At 41.2% G+C, this 19361-nt stretch overlaps 1 protein-coding gene across 4 annotated transcripts in view; it reads left to right on the forward strand.

Moving 5' to 3' along the window:
• The first annotated feature begins 2896 nt into the window (after positions 1-2896).
• Positions 2897-19361, forward strand: part of CHUK (component of inhibitor of nuclear factor kappa B kinase complex) — a 44683-nt gene continuing 28218 nt past the window's right edge. The window contains exons 1-9 of one of the 4 annotated variants that reach the window (XM_023206404.2): positions 2897-3088; positions 6510-6604; positions 9808-9922; positions 10605-10674; positions 12420-12508; positions 13734-13823; positions 13961-14085; positions 14271-14378; positions 14967-15102. In XM_023206404.2, coding sequence (XP_023062172.1) covers positions 2984-3088; positions 6510-6604; positions 9808-9922; positions 10605-10674; positions 12420-12508; positions 13734-13823; positions 13961-14085; positions 14271-14378; positions 14967-15102 — 933 coding nt within the window. In that variant the 5' untranslated portion in view covers positions 2897-2983. The remainder of the gene's footprint in view (positions 3089-6509; positions 6605-9807; positions 9923-10604; positions 10675-12419; positions 12509-13733; positions 13824-13960; positions 14086-14270; positions 14379-14966; positions 15103-19361) is intronic. The other 3 variants (XM_023206403.2, XM_023206405.2, XR_003306573.1) reach the window with 3 other exon arrangements.

The raw sequence follows: 19361 nt of genomic DNA on the forward strand, positions 1-19361 counted from the left end.
TACTCCAGAATCACACAGGGCGGTTTCTCCCTGAGCAACCCAAAGTGGAGAAGGGATCCAAGGCTTTTGCTACTTTTCTCTTAAAGCATTCATCTTATTCATAGATAACAGCCCATTTAGTCCTGCAAATATTTAACTCTTATGTGCCAGGCATTTTTCTAAGCTCCAGGACCAAAGTCATGTACCAATATGGTCCCTGTTGTCCCAGAGATTACAGTTTAATGGGGAAGAGAAAGGACAGATTAAAAAAAAAAAAAAAGATAAATTCTGCTTTGGATATTGTTGTTTTATGTGCTTAATATATCTAATGTGTGTCTTTTTTGCTGCTGGGCAGTTCTAAACTCATTGGTACCTGGGTTGGTTACAGGGCTTTGGGGATCATCAGGGTATAGGTCATAGGTGAAATTAAGATAGGGTAAATAACAGTCCTGAGCTGAAGACCTGATTACCTAAGAAATACCAGGTTTTTTTTTTTTTTTTTTTGGAGACAGAGTCTCGCTCTGTCGCCCAGGCTGGAGTGCAGTGGCCGAATCTCAGCTCACTGCAAGCTCCGCCTCCCAGGTTTATGCCATTCTCCTGCCTCAGCCTCCCGAGTAGCTGGGACTACAGGTGCCCACCACCACGCCCGGCAAATTTTTTGTATTTTTAGTAGAGACGGGGTTTCACCGTGTTAGCCAGGATGGTCTCGATCTCCTGACCTCATGATCCACCCGTCTCGGCCTCCCAAAGTGCTGGGATTACAGGCTTGAGCCACCGCGTCCGGCCAGAAATACCAGTATTTAAGGAGGGCTTGAAAATAGTGATCTAACATTTACATGGAGAAGGAGCAAAGAGAATACTACATAGTAGGAGCAAAAAGAAAAATATTTTTACCTTTATATTGGGCACTTATGGTCCAGACACTGTTTCATTTAATCTTCACAAAATCTCTGTGAGGTAGGTATTACCTCTATTTTACACATGAAAAAGAATAAAAACTGAAGACTCAGAAAATTGGAGATTGTGGAGCCTGGGGTCAACAGGCTTAGGCTTTTTAAAAAATTTGAAGGCTGGGCGAGGTGGCTCATGCCTGTAATCACAGCACTTTGGGAGACTGAGATCAGGAGTTTGAGAGCAGCTTAACCAACATGGTGAAACCCTGTCTCTACTAAAATAGAAAAAATTAGCCGGGCATGGTGGCACGTGCCTGTAATGCCAGCTACTCAGGAGGCTGAGGCAGTAGAATTGCTTGAACCCGGGCGGTGGAGGTTGCAGTGAGCTGAGATCACGCCATTGCACTCCAGCCTGGGTGACAGGAGTGAAACTCTTGTCTCAACAAAAAACAACTCAAATTACTCATGGCCCTGGGAATGGGGGCATTTAAAAAGTTAACAAAGGCAACCAACCTGGTTTCCACAAAGATGGCCACTTCCAGGTCAACCCAATCATCAGTATCCCTGGGTCCTCAGCATCCCTTCCTCGTTTGAGTGGGAATTATGAGATTACAGCCCCACCTATGGAAATTGAGCACACTAGCACTGGCCATGCTGTACATACAGCAAATGAGAGGGCTTCATACTGTTATAACAATCTGTACCACAATTCTCTGTGCAGTCTGCCCAGCTCTAAATGACATGTCCTCAGAGGCACCATCATCTCCAAGTCCATGGAAACCATGCACTTATAGAAACCAGAACCTCCCATACCACCTTACTAATGACCTACAACATCGACTTGGTCTATATCATGCAGTGCTCAACATTCTGGTTGCAGCATCATATTTCTCAAGAATTTGATTCCATGCTGACTCCTTTACTTGGAGTATTGAGATTCCCCAGGTACAGTGAAAGTATGAGCCTCTGAAATGGAAGACCAGGAGCTGGTTTCCCTATGCTATGGCAATCCGCCACCCGGAAGCACTTGCTGCACCAACAGTATTCCCAAAGCTTGCCTCTGCAGCCCTGCAGCACCCATTAGAAACACTTCTCACAATGAACTACTGTGCTGGCAGAGCCATAACTGGACTGCCGGACAGCAAGCTCTGTGAGGCATCTAGGAAAAAAGTTCCCGAAATCCCGAGAAACATTCTTCACTCCAGAATAGCGTCACATCATTGAGTCATTTGGGATGACGGGGGATATCATGGAGCAGGTGTATTGGGAAGTCAGTGAACAATAAGGCTAATTCATTAGTGGGCCTGCTGGCGTAGTATTTTTCCGATTCCGCAGCCTTTAAATCATTGGTGGTCTTTAGCGTGCCGGAACAGCGGGTGGTGGAGTTGGAGGATAGATGGCAGGGATCTGAAGAAAGTTGAAGTGTAGACAGGAGTGGAGACAATGTGAAGTTTAGAAAAAACTAATTGCCGGGCGTGGTGGCTCACGTCTATAATCCCAGAACTTTGGGTTGCCGAGGTGGGACGACTGCTTGAGGCCAGGAGTTCGGGACCAGCCTGGGCAACGTAGCAAGACCATGTCTCTGCCAAAAAAAAAAAAAAGCCAAGCGAGGTGGTGCTCCTGCAATCCCAACTACTCGGGAGGTGGGAAGATCGCTCAATTCCGGGAGGTCGAGGCAGCAGTAAGCCGTGATCATGCCACTGCACTCCAGCCTGGGCAACGGAGCGAGACCCCATCTTAATTAAAAAAAAATATATATATATATTTAATACAGGAGAGACTGGACTGCTTTGAAAAGTTGATTTGATGGGAATGTGAGGTTGGAGAGATCTTATGTTTTCCAAGACTAGAAAAACATTGTGGTTCCGTTCAGCCCTCCCGGAAAATACCTAGGGGACATAAAGAGCGGACCGAGTACCTGTTCGTTTTCCTAGCCCTTGGCCGGCCCGGCTCCGGCAGCGCCCTGGAGAAACTTAGGGAAGGGCAGGTCTCACAGCGGTTACCGGAAGTGACGCATTCATTCTCGCGAGAAGGAAGACGCGCGAGCATCGGTGGCCCGGAACCGGCCTTGGAACAACGGCGGAGCCTGAGGCCGCTTTCCCTCCCGCCCCATGGAGCGGCCCCCGGGGCTGCGGCCGGGCGCGGGCGGGCCCTGGGAGATGCGGGAGCGGTTGGGCACCGGCGGCTTCGGGAACGTCTGTCTGTACCAGCATCGGGTGAGGCGGGGCGCGAGAGGGAGCGGCGGTGGTTTTGAGCGTCTGTGGAACACAGAGCTGACAGTGTGGGATAGATGGTTGGTGGGACCTTGGGCCGTGTTTGTGGGCCAGTGGGCTTGTGTGTGTGTATGAGAGAGGAAGATACTCTGCTTGTGTGTCCAAAGTTGTATCTGAGGTACTGGGCATAGATAGAGCTGTTGCGGGGAACTTGGGTATGACTGTCAGGCTGTGACCAGGTGTTTAGTGAGTGTGACAGTGCGCGTGTGTCTCTGTGAATGTATACTGTCAGGGTGTGTGAGGCAGATGCACGTCACAGTGTGTATGTGCGAGCACGAATGTGTGAGAAGAGGGTTGAAGGAGACTGCCTGTTGGAATGTGTGCGTCCGTGTGTGTGGGTCCGTGTGTGCGCGCGCGCGCGCGCGCGCTTGGAGGCCGTGTGATATCAGTGGGGACTGCAGTAGACAAGGAAGGCTTCATGATGGGTCCAGAGTTAAACCTTTGGAAACACGGATGGGCTTTGGAATTGGGGATGTATTCCAGGTCGGGACAGTATGAGGGTAAGTTGGTGGAGATCATGGCTTCAAACGGAAGGCGATATTAATAGACTGGAGATAGGAGGCGCTCCAGTCGGTGGAGGACAGTTAACATCAGACTCAATAATTTTACTTTGATATAATAGAGAATGTTTAACCATTGTAGCAGCAGTTAAAAAATAATATTTGGGTCATGTTTGTGTGTTTGTTTGTTTTTGTTTTCAAGACGGAGTCTCACTCTGTTGCCCAGGCTGGAATGTAGTGGCGCGATCGTGACTCACTGTAGCCTCCTTGTCCCGGGTTCAAGCGATTCTCCTGCCTCAGCCTCCTGAGTAGCTGGGATTACAGGCGCCCACCACCACGCCCGGCTAATTTTTTTGTATTTTTAGTAGAGACAGGGTTTCACCATGTTGGCCAGGCTGGTCTCGAACTCCTGACCTCAGGTGATCCACCTGTCTCCGCCTCCCAAAGTGCAGAGATTATAGGCGTGAGCCACTGCGTCAGGCCTGGGACATGTATTTTTTGATATAAAAAATGATAATAAAAGCTATGAACCGTTTCCCCAGAAAAATTCACAGATGCACATCCACGCAACCATGCATTGCCATTTGAGAGGTTCATGCTTTCCTAAAGGACATTTTAGGTAAATAGACCCTGGACTAACACTTCCTGTAATACAGGCTTTGTTTTGTTCCCTGTAAAATAGGTATAGTATAATACTTGCATGCATCATGGGTTTGAGAGTTAAATAGAATAATAATGTATGTAAAGCTAAATACAGTACCTGACCCGTGAAAGCCCTCAACTGTTAGCACCTGCCTCTACTTTGTTGTTGCTGCTGCTATGATCATAATGCTCCTCATTAATTGGCCTTAAACAAGGAAATGTCAAGATTAAAAGTGTTGTTCTAGGAAAATGGTTTTGTGGAGGATAAATTTAAGTGGAACAACATGTGGGACAAGATGAACAGTTAAGATTTTACTAAAATGCCTGGGCTTGGATTGTGAATAGAGAAATGAATTCAAGAGGAAAAGTAATAATTTGTTATCTAAAGGAACATGGGTGTAGTGAGAAAGCTCATAATTTGGGGTGGGAGAAAGGGGAGATAGGTGTCTACCTTGGGGAAATAGACATGTTTAGGGTAATTAGAATGACAACTGAAACTGATAGAACTGAGGAAGTTTTGTGAACCAGGTTTCTAGATAGGGCATGGGAGAAAATCTTGGAGAAAGAGAATGGAAGGTGAAGGACTAAGGCATTAAATCCTGTGATAGCAGGATAGTAGTAAATTTAATAATTCTCACCATCAGAGGGAATATAACACACTAAAAACAAAAGTGGGAGCCAAGTGCTTCCAGTGGCATGTTGCCTGTGTTATGTAAGCCTGCCTATCGACTGGTCATAAGGAAAAAGGATGCATGCTGGCAGCTTTTGTGACTTCTTTTTTTGGTCCCTGGGTGGGGATGGATGAATTCGTCACTTTTTGTTTTATTATGGTAAAGTATACATAACACAACATTTATCACTTTATTTTTAAGTGTACAGTTAGGTAGCATTAAGTATATTGACGCTGTTGTACAGCCATCACCCTATCCCCAGAATATTCCAGCTTTTTAAGCACATAACTTTGTTGTTGTTGTTGTTGTACATCTATAAACTTCCCATAGAACATTCTTTGTGAAAAGGTAGAATTTCACAGAGTGGATGAATATAAATTAAGGAGTTGAAGGATCTTACAAAGTGGGATTTTTGAAATAGATAACTTACTGCTCCATTAACATGAGCATTTAGGACTCAGTGCTGTTCATGGTTGTGCCTGATTCTCATCTCCGTGGTGGTAACGGCCTGCATGGGACATAGATATAACCGGCCACCTGCTCATAACAAAAGGAAGACTGAAGGGAGTGAGAATTGTGGGTAGGCTAGCTTGTAGTCTATCCTATTTTCCTTCTTCTCTATGCACCAAGTATCATCTTACCTCTAGCCTCTTTTTTCCTCTCAGCCCCCAGTTCACACTACTCTATCCAAGCTGTGTCTTGCTACCCCACCTATAATATATTTTTTCTGTCCTGGCCCCTGGGCTCTTCTTTCTTTATTCATACATAGCCTTTATTACAACTCTGGTTTGTGTCAGAGATTACATATGTTGGAAATTCTTTTGAAATCTCTTCGTGATATCAGAAACATAGTGTAGCCTGTTTTGCCCTGGCTACTGTTTCTGAGCTGCATTGTTAGTGTTGCCAGAATATGATGGGATCTGGCTATTTCCTGTAATGTACATCAGAATGGGTTTAATTTCAGTCAGAATTGGCTAAATTACTAGTCACAGACCAGAGATATTAGGTTCATTGTGTAGGTATGGATGGAAACAGAAGTACACTCATTGGTAGGATTTTTTTCCTTCATGTCATTTGAAATGCATACATTAAGATTGGAGTTTTTTGTTTTAGGCTTGGTTATATTAAAACTTTCTCTTGCTGTTTGGAGTCCAGGAAGCCCTGAATTACCTTCTTCATTCTAGTTATGCTGGGAGCTGGGGCCCATATTAGTTGTCTTAATTAAGCTCTGAATGAGATTTGCTGGGGAGACAGGATCTTTTTTTTTCTGACATTACACATGAGAGAGAGTTCCAAAGAGACCTGTTGTAAAATCAATTTCAGTCACTTTTCCCTTGTGTGCTGTTGTGTGTTTGAAGGTCAGTTTTAAAGCATTGGTGTAATAGTCTCATGGTTTATCTTTTTAAAAAAGCATTACTTCAAGAGAGCTATGAATAAATATATTTAATTAGTAAAGCTAAAAAGTTTTGTTTTAGGTTATTTCTTGGTAGCAAATAAATCTGCACAAGAACCTAATTTTTTTTTTTTTCTGTTGATTTTCTATTTTGGCAGGAACTTGATCTCAAAATAGCAATTAAGTCTTGTCGCCTAGAGCTAAGTACCAAAAACAGAGAACGATGGTGCCACGAAATCCAGATTATGAAGAAGTAAGTGTACTCCTTGACTTATATTCCCCTGGTTCTACAGCCCAACCAGATGTCATCATCTGGAAAGAGACCAGGAATCCACTCTTCTCAGGATCTTTTTGGGAACATGTATTTTTTTCTCTCATTAAATATATTCTGTTTCAAATAACATCACATTAGGATTAAGAAGGTTTAGTTAAAATCAGCTAGGACACTTACACACTGTTGGTAGGAATGTAAAATTGTGCAGCTGTTATGGAAAACAGTATGGTGATTCCTAAAAAATTAAAAATAGAATTACCATATGATCTAGCAATTCCATTTCTGGGTATATACAAAAATGAATTGAAAGCAGGGACTTCAAGAGTAATTTGTACACTCATATTCATAGCATTATTTTTCACAATAGCCTAAAGGTAAAAGCAACCCAGTATCTACCAACAGAGACATGTATAAACAAAATGTGGTATACTCATGAAATGGAATGTCATGCAGCCTTAAAAAGGAAGGAAACTGACACATGCCACAGCATGGATGAATCTTGTGGAGATTATGCTAAATGAAATAAGCCAGTCACAAAAAGACAAATACTGTTTTATTCCACTTATATGTGGTACCTAGTCTAGTCAAACTCACAGTGAAAGAAAGTAGGATGGTGTTTGCCAGACAGTGAAGGGACCAGCAAATAGAGAATAATTTTTAATAGGTGCGGAGTTTCAGCTTTGCAGAATTCAACAGTTTTGTGCAGTATAGTGATAGTAGCAAAATAATGTGAAAATATTTGATGCCAGGCTGGGCACGTTGGCTCACACTGTAATTCGATCACTTTGGGAGGCTGAGGCAGGTGGATTGCTTGAGCTCAGGAGTTCGAGACCTGCCTGGGCAACCTGGCAAAACCCCATCTCTACAAAAAATACAAAAATTAGCCGGGTGTGGTGGTACATGCCTATAGTCCCAGTTACTCGGGAGGCTGAGGTGGGAAGATTGTTTGAGCCCAGGAGGTCGAGGCTACAGTGAGCTGAGATCATACCAGTGTACTCCAGCCTGGGTGACAAGAGCAAGACCCTGTCTGAAAAAAAAGGAAAGCATCTGATGCTACTAAACCATACACTTAAAAATGGTTAAGGTAGTAAATTTTATGCTATGTGTATTTTACCACAGTCAAAAAAGTATTTCAGTTAACGAAAGTCAGTTAGGGTATGGTGACTCACACCTATAATCCCAGCACTTTGGGAGGCCAAGGTGGGTGGATCACCTGAGGTTAGGAGTTTGAGACCAGCCTGGTCAACATGGCAAAACTCCATCTGTACTAAAAATACAAAAATTAGCCGGGCGTGGTGGCGGGCGCATGTAGTCCCAGCTACTTGGGAGGCTGAGGCAGGAGAATTGCTTGAATCCGGAAGGCGGAGGTTGCAGTGAACTGAGATCATGCCACTGCACCCCAGCCTGGGCGACTCTGTCTCAAAAATAAATAAATTACCCCAACATTTTGTGGCTTAAAATAGCAAACATTTAGTATCTTATAGTTTCTGTGACTTAGGAATTTAGGAGTGGCTTAGCTGGGTGATTCTAGCTTAGAATCTTTCCTGAGACATCTCAAGATACTGGTTGGAGCTACAGTAATCCAAAGGCTTAACTGGCACTGGAGTATCTGCTTCCATGCTCACTTATATGACTGTTGGCCAGCAGCATCAGTTCTTCTGATGACCGCGTGGGCCTCTTCATGCGGAAGCTTGAATGTCTTCATGACATGGAAGCTAGCTTCCCCAGAAAGATCTTTTCCCCAGGAAGAGTGAGTGATCTGAGAGACAGAGACAGCGAATGAGCGAGCAAGATGAAAACTGACATATCTTTTGTGATCTTTCCTCGGAAGTGAGACTCCATCCTTTTCCACCACATTCTGTTTGTTACGGTGAGTCACTAAGTACAGCCTACATTCAAGGGGAGGAGAGTTAAGCTTTTAAAAAGAGAAGTAGACATATTTTAAAACTTCCACAGGTAGTGTGCTAAGTGCTTTACAGATCATTCTTCCAGTTATCACAGCAATCTTATATTTAGGTATTATTTTGTAAGTGATGAAGTTGAAGCATATAGAGTCACATGGTTGGTAAAGTGTGGATTTGAAATAAATGCTTTCTGACTCTAATATATCTGTGCTTAATTTCATTTTGCTTCTCAAACTTGGTTATGTGGCAGAATTACCAGGAAAGCTTAACAATATAAATTATCAGGCCCTACATGTACATGGAAATTATGTTTGTTTCTTTTTCCTTTTTCTTTCTTTTTTTTTTTGAAACGGAGTCTCGCTCTGTCGCCCGGGCTGGAGTGCAGTGGCGCGATCTCGGCTCACTACAAGCTCCGCCTCCTGGGTTTACGCCATTCTCCTGCCTCAGCCTCCCGAGTAGCTGGGACTACAGGTGCCCGCCATCTCGCCCGGCTAGTTTTTTGTATTTTTAGTAGAGACGGGGTTTCACCGTGTAGACCAGGATGGTCTCGATCTCCTGACCTCGTGATCCACCCATCTCGGCCTCCCAAAGTGCTGGGATTACAGGCCTGAGCCACTGCGCCCGGCCTTTCTTTTTTTTTTTTTTAAAGAGATGTGGTCTTGCTGTGTTACCCAGGCTTGACTTGAACTCCTGGGCTCAAGTAGTCCTCCTATCTCAGCCTCTGGAGTAGCTGGGACTATAGGCATGTGCCACCACACCTGGCTAATTTTTAATTTTTTGTAGAGATGAGGTCTCAGTGTTACCCATGCTGATCTCAAACTCCTGGCCTCAAGCAATCCTCCCACCTCAGCCTCCCGAATTGTTGGGATTACAGTTGCAACTGCATCCAGCCTAAAACGCCAGATTTGAATCCTTACTTGACTACCTACTGACTGTGTTACTTAGCCAATTTGTGCTTCAATTTTCTCCTGTGTGGTGAAACTATTAATAAATCTACCTATATTAGGATTATTGTGACAAGTAATTGAGTTAATATATTTAAAATGCTTACTGCTTGGCACTTAGAAATGTAATAGTAGTAATAGTGATGGTATTTTTATGTATGTTTTCTTTTAAAAAATTACTAATTTTTAATTATACAAATCAGAGATTAGAGTATTATAAATAATACCGATCTTTCCCCCTCTGTTCATCCACCCTCAATTAAGTAGCATTTCAAATCCAGTCCCTTTTTATTGGAAATAAATTTTTTATTGTAATGTTTCTCTTTCTTATTAGGTTGAACCATGCCAACGTTGTAAAGGCCTGTGATGTTCCTGAAGAACTGAATATTTTGATTCATGATGTGCCTCTTCTAGCAATGGAATACTGTTCTGGAGGAGATCTCCGAAAGGTAGTGTGGATGTTTTGAGATGAGAGATAGTAAATCACAAACTTTAGCATTATTTGAATCATGTTAAATATAATAAACTAGAATAAGGATTGGAAAAACTATGGTCTGCTTCCTGTTTTGTAAATAGTTTTATTGGAACACAGCCACATTCATTTCTTTACACATTGTCTATGGCTGCTTTCTTATGACTGCAGAATTGAGTAGTTTAACAGAGGCTATGTGACTTGCAAAACCTAAAGTATTTACCATATGGTTCCTTACAGAATATGTTGACTCCTGATTTAGAAAATGCATTTTTGTTGTTGCTGTTTGATGGGACTATAGCAGTGGTATTAGATGAAATTTTCAGTGGTTAAGGCGCTTGTAAAAAGTTGTTTTCTGTATTGTAATCTTTCTTTTCTACCTAATTTTAAATGTGCCCATATGACCATTTTTATATATATATCCCTGAGATTTGTCAGCCTTTTCCAGTTTCAAGTGCTTTTTGCTTCTTTTTACTTTTATGAGCCTTGTCATGAAATCTACATGCCCTCAATATGGATTTGGTAATTGTATTCCCTTGTATTTTATTATGACTTATTTTCTCATTGAATATTCTCTTAGAGTATAGTAATTAATGTGTGGTCACTATTACAGCCCAGCAATTTGCAGAACACATTTTTAGATTTCTTTCTTTTTTTAGCTGCTCAACAAACCAGAAAATTGTTGTGGACTTAAAGAAAGCCAGATACTTTCTTTACTAAGTGATATAGGTATGTAATCGTATTAAAATACCATTGTGATGTAATTCCCCTTTGGTCCATAAAAGATTCTGTACCTTTTTGGGAATTCAGGAGAATTGTTGATACACTGTACAAAGTCTATAGAATTTCAACATCTATAAGAAGTTATCATATAAATTTATTACTGTTGATGCTAAATTAAAACTAGGATATTTTGACTGGGTGCGGTGGCTCATGCCTGTAATCTCAGCACTTTGGGTGGCTGAGGTGGGTGGATCACGAGGTCAGGAGTCCAAGACCAGCCTGGCCAACATAGTGAAACTCCATCTCTACTAAAAATACAAAATGCCTGTAATCCCAGCACTTTGGGAGGCCGAGGCGGGCGGATCACAAGGTCAGGAGATCAACACCATCCTGGCTAACACAGTGAAACCCCGTCTCTACTAAAAAATCCAAAAAATTAGCTGGGTGTGTTGCGGGTGCCTGTAGTCCCAGCTATTTGGGAGGCTGAGGCAGGAGAATGGCGTGAACCCAGGAGGCAGAGCTTGCAGTGAGCCGAGATCACGCCACTGCACTCCAGCCTGGGCGACAGAGCGAGACTCCGTCTCAAAAAAATAAAAATAAAAATAGAAAAATTAGCTGGGCACGATGCCACATGCCTGTAGTCCCAGTTACTCGGGTGGCTGAGGCAGGAGAATTGCTTGAACTCAGGAGGTGGAGGTTGCAGTGAGCCGAGGTCGCGCCACTGCACTCCATCTTGGGCAACAGAGTGAGACTTTGTCACACACACACACACACACACACACACACACACAAACAAACTAGGATATTTTATTTATTTTTGGCTAAGAGTCCTTTTTTTATCTAATAGGTGTTCCAATAGCTAACAAAAAAATCATGTGAAATGACCTTACTCAATTTCACTCCCCCTACACCATTGACATAGTAATTTTTTTTTACAGTGGAATTACATCTCCTTGAGAGATGGGTCCTCAAGTCAACTCTTTTTTGTTTGTTTTGAGATGGAGGCTAGCCATGTCACCCAGGCTGGAGTGCAGTGGTACGATCTCAGCTCACTGTAAGCTCTGCCTCCCAGGTTCAAGTGATTCTCCTGCCTCAGCCTCCTGAGTAGCTGGGATTATAGGTGCCCGCCACCATGCCTGGCTAATTTTTGTATTTTTAATAGAGACCTGGTTTCACTGTGTTGGCCTGGCTAGTCTCAAACTTCTGACCTCATGATCCGCCCGTCTCGGCCTCCCAAAGTGCTGGGATTACAAGCGTGAGCCACCACGCCCGGCCAAGTCAACTCTTGGGGTGAAAAATCTCTGCTTAATCAGAATGACTCCAGAAAAATTCCTAAAATAACCAGTACCTAACCTTTTGGAGGAACCTCAAAAACCAAAAATTTGTTTCCGCGTAGATTTTGGTTTTGCCTCTTTTCCAAGGTCATGAGAGCTAAAGTCCAGTTTAAATGGTTGATTTAGGTGGGAGAAGGGGGCTTATTAGAGTTACAGGGATTTTCCCAATTGCTTGTTGCATTTCTATTTAATGTTAATTCTAATGAGTTAAATGAACATATAGTATAATTTTGTAGTATTTGTTTAATGTTACGTTTTTCTGTGAAGAAAACCTGAACTACTGTAATATTAGTTGTGTAGTTACGATGATCCATATAAACTTGAGCATCAGAGCAGATTTGTACAAAATGTGAGGTGAATTTTTCTTTTAACTCAATGCTTTCTGTTACTTCAAAGTGTATTTTAAACTTTATTTAGGGTCTGGGATTCGATATTTGCATGAAAACAAAATTATACATCGAGATCTAAAACCTGAAAACATAGTTCTTCAGGACGTTGGTGGAAAGGTAGGTGAAACCTGAAGTAATGTTTCATGCCTATTGAATATAGTCTGTCTGATATAGTTAGTCCTTGAGCTTTGGTGTCTTTGCTGTATGCCCGTAACACTCTTACTTTTTCCATTTCAGACCTTACCACACTGAACTGTAGTTTTGTGTTTAGTTTTTTGTCCCTTCTGCTAAACAGTGGTTCCATTAAAGAAGGAACTACACCTGTCTTGTTTTTCTTTTTCTTTTTTTTCATTTTTCATACTTAACCCAGCTCCTAGACTTCACCTGTCTTGTTCATGTCTGTTTTTCCAGCATAGTATCTAGCAAAGATACTGGCAGTGAATACATAATATGTTAACACTTACTATTTTATTCTTATGAAGCACATCCAAAACACATACACACACATCCTGGGTTCACTTTAAGAAAAAAAAGAAAGTATATATATCTTTAAAACTTATTTTCCTTCCCCCAATTTAAATGAGTTATCTGGAGAAGAACCAGAAATTGTGAATTGACTCTTAAAATGTTCATTTAATTAGTAATTTTTAAGCAGTTTTCTTGTTGCCAGCATCCAAATTTCATTCCAGTAAAGACTTAAAAGCCAAGAGTCTGCACCTTGTGTTGAGTTGTGTGTGCTGTCTCTTCAGTTAGTGAAGATAGTTGTTGGTCTTGTGGGGGTGTTGGAACCTTAGTGATGCTTCTTCTCTTAGGAGCCTTTCATGTATGCTTGGCACCAAATATCTCTGCTTTTTTTTTTTTTAATCCAAAGACTTCAGGACATTCTTGAAGTTAGATCTCAGTATTTACTCACATTTAATCCACTCTAAGGGAGTATGATGCTTCTTCAAGTTTGGAAGTCACCCTTGCCTTTACTTTCCAGTTTAATGGATCGAGTTTATTTTGATTATAGCAAAATAAAAATTATTAGCCCACCTATATTTAATTTTTACCATGTACCAAGCACTGTATTACCTTCTTTACTTTCATTATTTCATTGGATCCTAATAACAATTCTGTGAAGTAGGGACTGTTAGTCGTCCAATTAGATGAGAGAGGTTAAATAACTTGGTAGATCACACACCTAGTTAAGTGGTGGCACTCAGACTTGAAATATTTTTGTGATATTACAGAGCCCAGGCTCCTCACCACCACCTTCTCTATAGCCTTGTAAGGATATTGTTGTCTTTCCTTTTTAAATTTCTCTACCATTTAATACTTAATCTGTCTTATTATTTTTCAGATAATACATAAAATAATTGATCTGGGATATGCCAAAGATGTTGATCAAGGAAGTCTGTGTACATCTTTTGTGGGAACACTGCAGTATCTGGTGAGGCCTGTATTGTTTCTTTGAATTTAAGTGTGTGTAGGATTCTCTTATTTCTGAAGATCATGAATATAGTAGTTCAAAAATAAAGTAGTTTTTCCCATACAGTGTTGGTGTTTAAAACATTTTCTCTTTTGAAGGCCCCAGAGCTCTTTGAGAATAAGCCTTACACAGCCACTGTTGATTATTGGAGCTTTGGGACCATGGTATTTGAATGTATTGCTGGATATAGGCCTTTTTTGCATCATCTGCAGCCATTTACCTGGTAAGAAATGAATGAGAATTTGGGCATGCTTAATGGGAATGGAAATATTTTCATTTGTCTGCTTTTTTTTTCTTTCTTTGTTTAATTGCCTTTGAATATACAATTGAATATAATTAAATGGCAAGAAATCTTAAGAGTATTTGTGAGAATCACTTTGTCAGCTGAGGTAGCTTTTGATTTTATAGGCATGAGAAGATTAAGAAGAAGGATCCAAAGTGTATATTTGCATGTGAAGAGATGTCAGGAGAAGTTCGGTTTAGTAGCCATTTACCTCAACCAAATAGCCTTTGTAGGTAAGTATATTTTAGTTAAGGAAGTTTGCTTCAGTTTCTCTGGGGTTGTAAAGGAACAGTAGAGTAGTTTTCTGTTTCAAGTTGCATTATCCAGTAGCACTTTCTGTGATGATGTAGAAACTTTCTATATCTCTGTTCGCCACATGAGGCTATTGACTACTTGACAGGTAGCTAGTTTGGCTAGGTAACTGAATTTTGAATAAGTACTAAATGTAAATAGCCATTTGGGACTGACTAGTGGCTACCATATTGGACAGCACAGATCTAGTGGAAATAAGAACTGCCGTTTGACTGATTGACATAGGTCCTAAGAAGGTTCTTAGGATAATGAAGGAAATGGGTTCTTTGCAGAATGGATTTGGACTCATCTGTTGGAGTTGTCAGTAACTAACGTGGAGTTTTGAGTAGTTTTTGATGGAAAAAAGTTTGTTCCCTGTCATTTCATGAATTTGAAAGTAAGTTAGGAAATGGTATAGACAAGTGATGTGGGAAAGAAAGTGGACAACCTACAAAATTACCTTTCTAACAGTATAAAGGGAAACTGGAACATAATGATTTGCTTTTCACCCTATTTTGTATGTTTTCTAGTTTAATAGTAGAACCCATGGAAAACTGGCTACAGTTGATGTTGAATTGGGACCCTCAGCAGAGAGGAGGACCTGTTGACCTTACTTTGAAGCAGCCAAGATGTTTTGTACTAATGGATCACATTTTGAATTTGAAGGTTAGTCTTAATGGGTCTACTGCATAAGACCAGCATTGAAATTAACAAGTTTATTTGGAAAATTAGCATAAATGTAGTTTAATAATCTTTTCCTGTTGCTTACTTATTTATTTATTTTGAGTCAGGGTCTCGCTCTGTCACCTAGGCTGGAGTGCGGTGGCACGTTTTAAGCCCACTGCAACCTTCATCTCCCAGGTTCAAGCAATTCTTTTGCCTCAGCCTCCCAAGTAGCTGGGACTACAGGTGCATGCCACCACACCCAGCTAATTTTTGTATATTTAGTAGAGAGAGGGTTTCACCACGTTGTCCAGGCTGGTCTTGAACTCCTGACCTCAGGTGATCCGCCCGCCTTGGCCTTCCAAAGTGGGATTACAGGCGTGAGCCACTGCGTCCAGCCCTGATGCTTATTTGAAAAAAGAAAATTGGCCGGGCGCGGTGGCTCAAGCCTATAATCCCAGCACTTTGGGAGGCCGAGACGGGCGGATCACGAGGTCAGGAGATCGAGACCATCCTGGCTAACACGGTGAAACCCCGTCTCTACTAAAAATACAAAAACTAGCTGGGCGAGGTGGCGTGCGCCTGTAGTCCCAGCTACTCGGGAGGCTGAGGCAGGAGAATGTTGTAAACCCGGGAGGCTGAGCTTGCAGTGAGCTGAGATCCAGCCACTGCACTCCAGTCCGGGCGACAGAGCAAGACTCCGCCTCAAAAAAAAGAAAAAAGAAAATTATATTCTTAGAGCTGATTTTTATTTTATTTTATTTTTTTTGAGATGGAGTCTCACTCTATTGCCCGGGCTGGAGTGCAGTGGCCGGATCTCAGCTCACTGCAAGCTCTGCCTTCCGGGTTTACACCATTCTCCTGCCTGAGCCTCCCGAGTAGCTGGGACTACAGGCGCTCACCACCGCGCCCGGCTAGTTTTTTGTATTTTTTTAGTAGAGACGGGGTTTCACCGTGTTAGCCAGGATGGTCTCGATCTCCTGACCTCGTGATCTGCCCGTCTCGGCCTCCCAAAGTGCTGGGATTACAGGCTTGAGCCACCGCGCCCGGCCTAGAGCTGATTTTTTAAAAAAAATTTCTTTAGCAAGCTGTCTCAGTTTGCTTCTCTGTGGTCTTTGTTGATTACTCCTTTGAAGCAACTTTTTAATTTACCTTTTCCCATGTTGTTGCCATTATCCTCATTCATTTATGTCTAGTCATACTGGATTTTATTTGGTAAGGAAGGTGCCTATCTGCCTTTCATGGCTCTGCACTTACTTCCTAACCTATAGTTAATTCAATATGTACTACCTATCTCATCTTCTGAAAATGCTTTTTTATTCTTCTGCCCAAGAAACTAACATAGTTCTTTTTTTTTTTTTTTTTTTAACAAGTCAAGTGTAAACTGATCTGCTTGGCTTTTTTGGGGGGCTTTCCCTAACCAAGTTTTGCCTTGTACCTGCCTCTCTTAACCTTTACCTCATACAAGACCAGCTTGTCACTACTCCTTATACCTCAAACCCATTATCTACCTTTATGCTTTGACAGATGCTATCCTTCTGCCTAGTATGATATCCATTTCTGTGTATCTCCTCACCTACACTGGCATGTCTTCAAGAACTTTTCTTTAAATGGTCTCTGTCACACAATTTGTCATTTAAAGGCTATATTCTCTATTTCTCATCTTCCATTCATGCATCTTCATATAGATTGTTTTCTTCTTCAATGTTGGGATTGTTTTACTACTTTTATTAACAATCACCTACCCTACCCATCCTAACCACGGCATTCAGTACAGAGCAGGGCATGTATCAGGTTCTTAGTAAATTATTTATTGATATGAATGACAGCTATAGATAGTTCTGTTGGGCAGTGTACCCAGAAACAACTCTCATCAATAGTCTTTACATTTGTATTGATAGTTTATAGTATACAGGTTTCTAAAATTGAAATGAGAAATTATAATCATTTAATGTTGGAGTACGTGGCGAGATAGTTCACTTTAGTCTGGAACTCCTGAGCTCACGTGATCCTCCTGCCTCAGCCTACAGAGTAAATGGGACTGCAGGTGTGCGCCAGCTCTCCTGCCTAATTTTTAAATTTTTGGTAGAAATGGGGTCTCGCCGTGTTGTCCAGGCTGGTTTTGAACTCCTGGCCTCAAGTGATCCTCCTACGTTGACTTCCCAAAGTGCTGGGGTTACAGATGTGAGCCACTGTGCCCGATCTTGGCATACTTTATTAAATAGAAACTTGAGGCCATGTGGATGTCATTCTTGGCTACCTGAAAAGATACCTAGCTTCTTCTTGATTTGGTTTCCTTCTACTGTGCCAAAGAATAAATTATCCTTCAGTGCGTTAGGAAAGCAGGGCTTTAGTTCTGTGTTGCCTCTGAAACATTGCGGTTGTGAATGAATCACATGTCTTATTTGTTTCATACTCATCTTAGGAATTATAGCATCATTTCTGCTTTGAAGGGCATGTGTGAGCCTCTTGTTTTAGGGCATGGGGAAAGATTCCACATTATGGAGTTTGTAGTTTACAGACTTAAATTCAGTTTGCAGCACCACTATTTACCTATCTGTGAACCTGAGCAAATGTTTTTTGTCTACCTCAAGGACAGTAATATCTTCCTCAAAGCATCAATATTATTATGAGGTTATACAGAGTAAGGTATATATAAGGTACTAGTTATAGTAGTTCAAGAAGCTTCAAGGATGCTTGTTAGACATGATAATAGGACTGAATTTTGAAGAATGAGATTTTTTAGGGAAAGGGTGGGGGTGGGATAGATTTATAGGCAGCAGAGCATCATGAGCAAAAGTACAGAAGTATGAACTACAAAACAGCTTGGTGTTACTGTAGGACATTTTCAAATCTAAAATGTTTATATATATTGTACAAGAAAGGAATGATGTCTGTTTGATTTTCACTTAAAAAAGGAAGCAACAAAACAGTTACTATTTCCCTTTTGAAAAAACAGCTTAGCAAGTCTGATTGTATGCATACTTTCCAACTGTTTATTATGAAAATCTTTAGATATGTAGAAGAATTGGAAAAAATGTACTGAACCTACCACTAAAAATAATGGTGAAACAGCAACATTTAATTATTTTTTTATTTGCCTCCTCTTTCATGCCCCTAAATGTAACTATATTCTGAATCTCTTCTTGGTTCTTTTTCCATTACATTTCCTTTTTTTTATTAGGCAGTCTCCTCAACTGTATAGCTTTACCTATAAACTGCACATGGATAACTCCTAAAGTTATTTCTCTCCATAGCTTTGACTTTTCCACCGAGGACTTATAACTGTCGTATAACTGTATAACTAACTGTATAACTATCTGGTTGTTCCACTGGCACTTAAGACTTAATTTATTAAAAACTGAACATATTTGTTCTATCCATTAAATTTTTTTCTTTTTTTTGTTTGTTTTTGAGATGAAGCTTCACTGTGTCTCACAATCTCAGCTCACTGCAACCTACACCTCCTGGGTTCAAGTGATTCTCCTGCCTCAGCCTCCTGAGTAGCTGGGATTACAGGCGCCCACCACCATGTCTGGCTAACTTTTATATTTTTAGTAGAGATGGGGTTTCACCATGTTGGCCAGGCTGGTCTTGACACCCTGACCTCAGGTGATCCTCCCACCTTGGCCTTCCAAAGTGCTGGGATTACAGGCATGAGCCACTGCACCTGGCCCCATTAAATCTACCTCTATAGATTTCCTGCACTCTTATTTGCACTGTCACCTTTTCAGTTACCCAGATGGGAAACTTTGGCTGTCTTGACTCTTCCTTTCTCTTCAATCGATATATCCAATTATTTTATAAATTTATCTTTTGAATATCTTAATAATTTTGAGCTTGCCAGGTTCTCAATTTAGAAAGGCTTGCATAGTTCTCTTTCACTTATTGAATAAAGTTCAGACTCTTTCATTGGTACTCAGAACCTATCTTGGTTTCATATCAATTTATACTTCTGGACTTACCTCTTACTAATGCCCCGAGAGAGCATCATTTTAGGTACATTTGAACTGGATTAATTGTATTCTCTGATTATGCCCATCCCTTTCTACTTTTCTGCTTCTGCTTGCCTTGTTTTCTGCCTAAAGGAACTTAATTTTCAGCCCTTTCCCATTTCAGTCTTTCTTTCATTTCAAAGTTTAGCTCAAGTAGTGCCTCCTTTATGAAGTGCCCGCTTCCTACTGCCAAGTGTATGATACTTTACGCTGATTATAACACCTATCACATTTTACCTGGTACTTTAGTTCTCTTAGTATATCTTA

Source organism: Piliocolobus tephrosceles, chromosome 9, assembly GCF_002776525.5.
Source record: "Piliocolobus tephrosceles isolate RC106 chromosome 9, ASM277652v3, whole genome shotgun sequence".
Classification (NCBI taxonomy): domain Eukaryota; kingdom Metazoa; phylum Chordata; class Mammalia; order Primates; family Cercopithecidae; genus Piliocolobus; species Piliocolobus tephrosceles.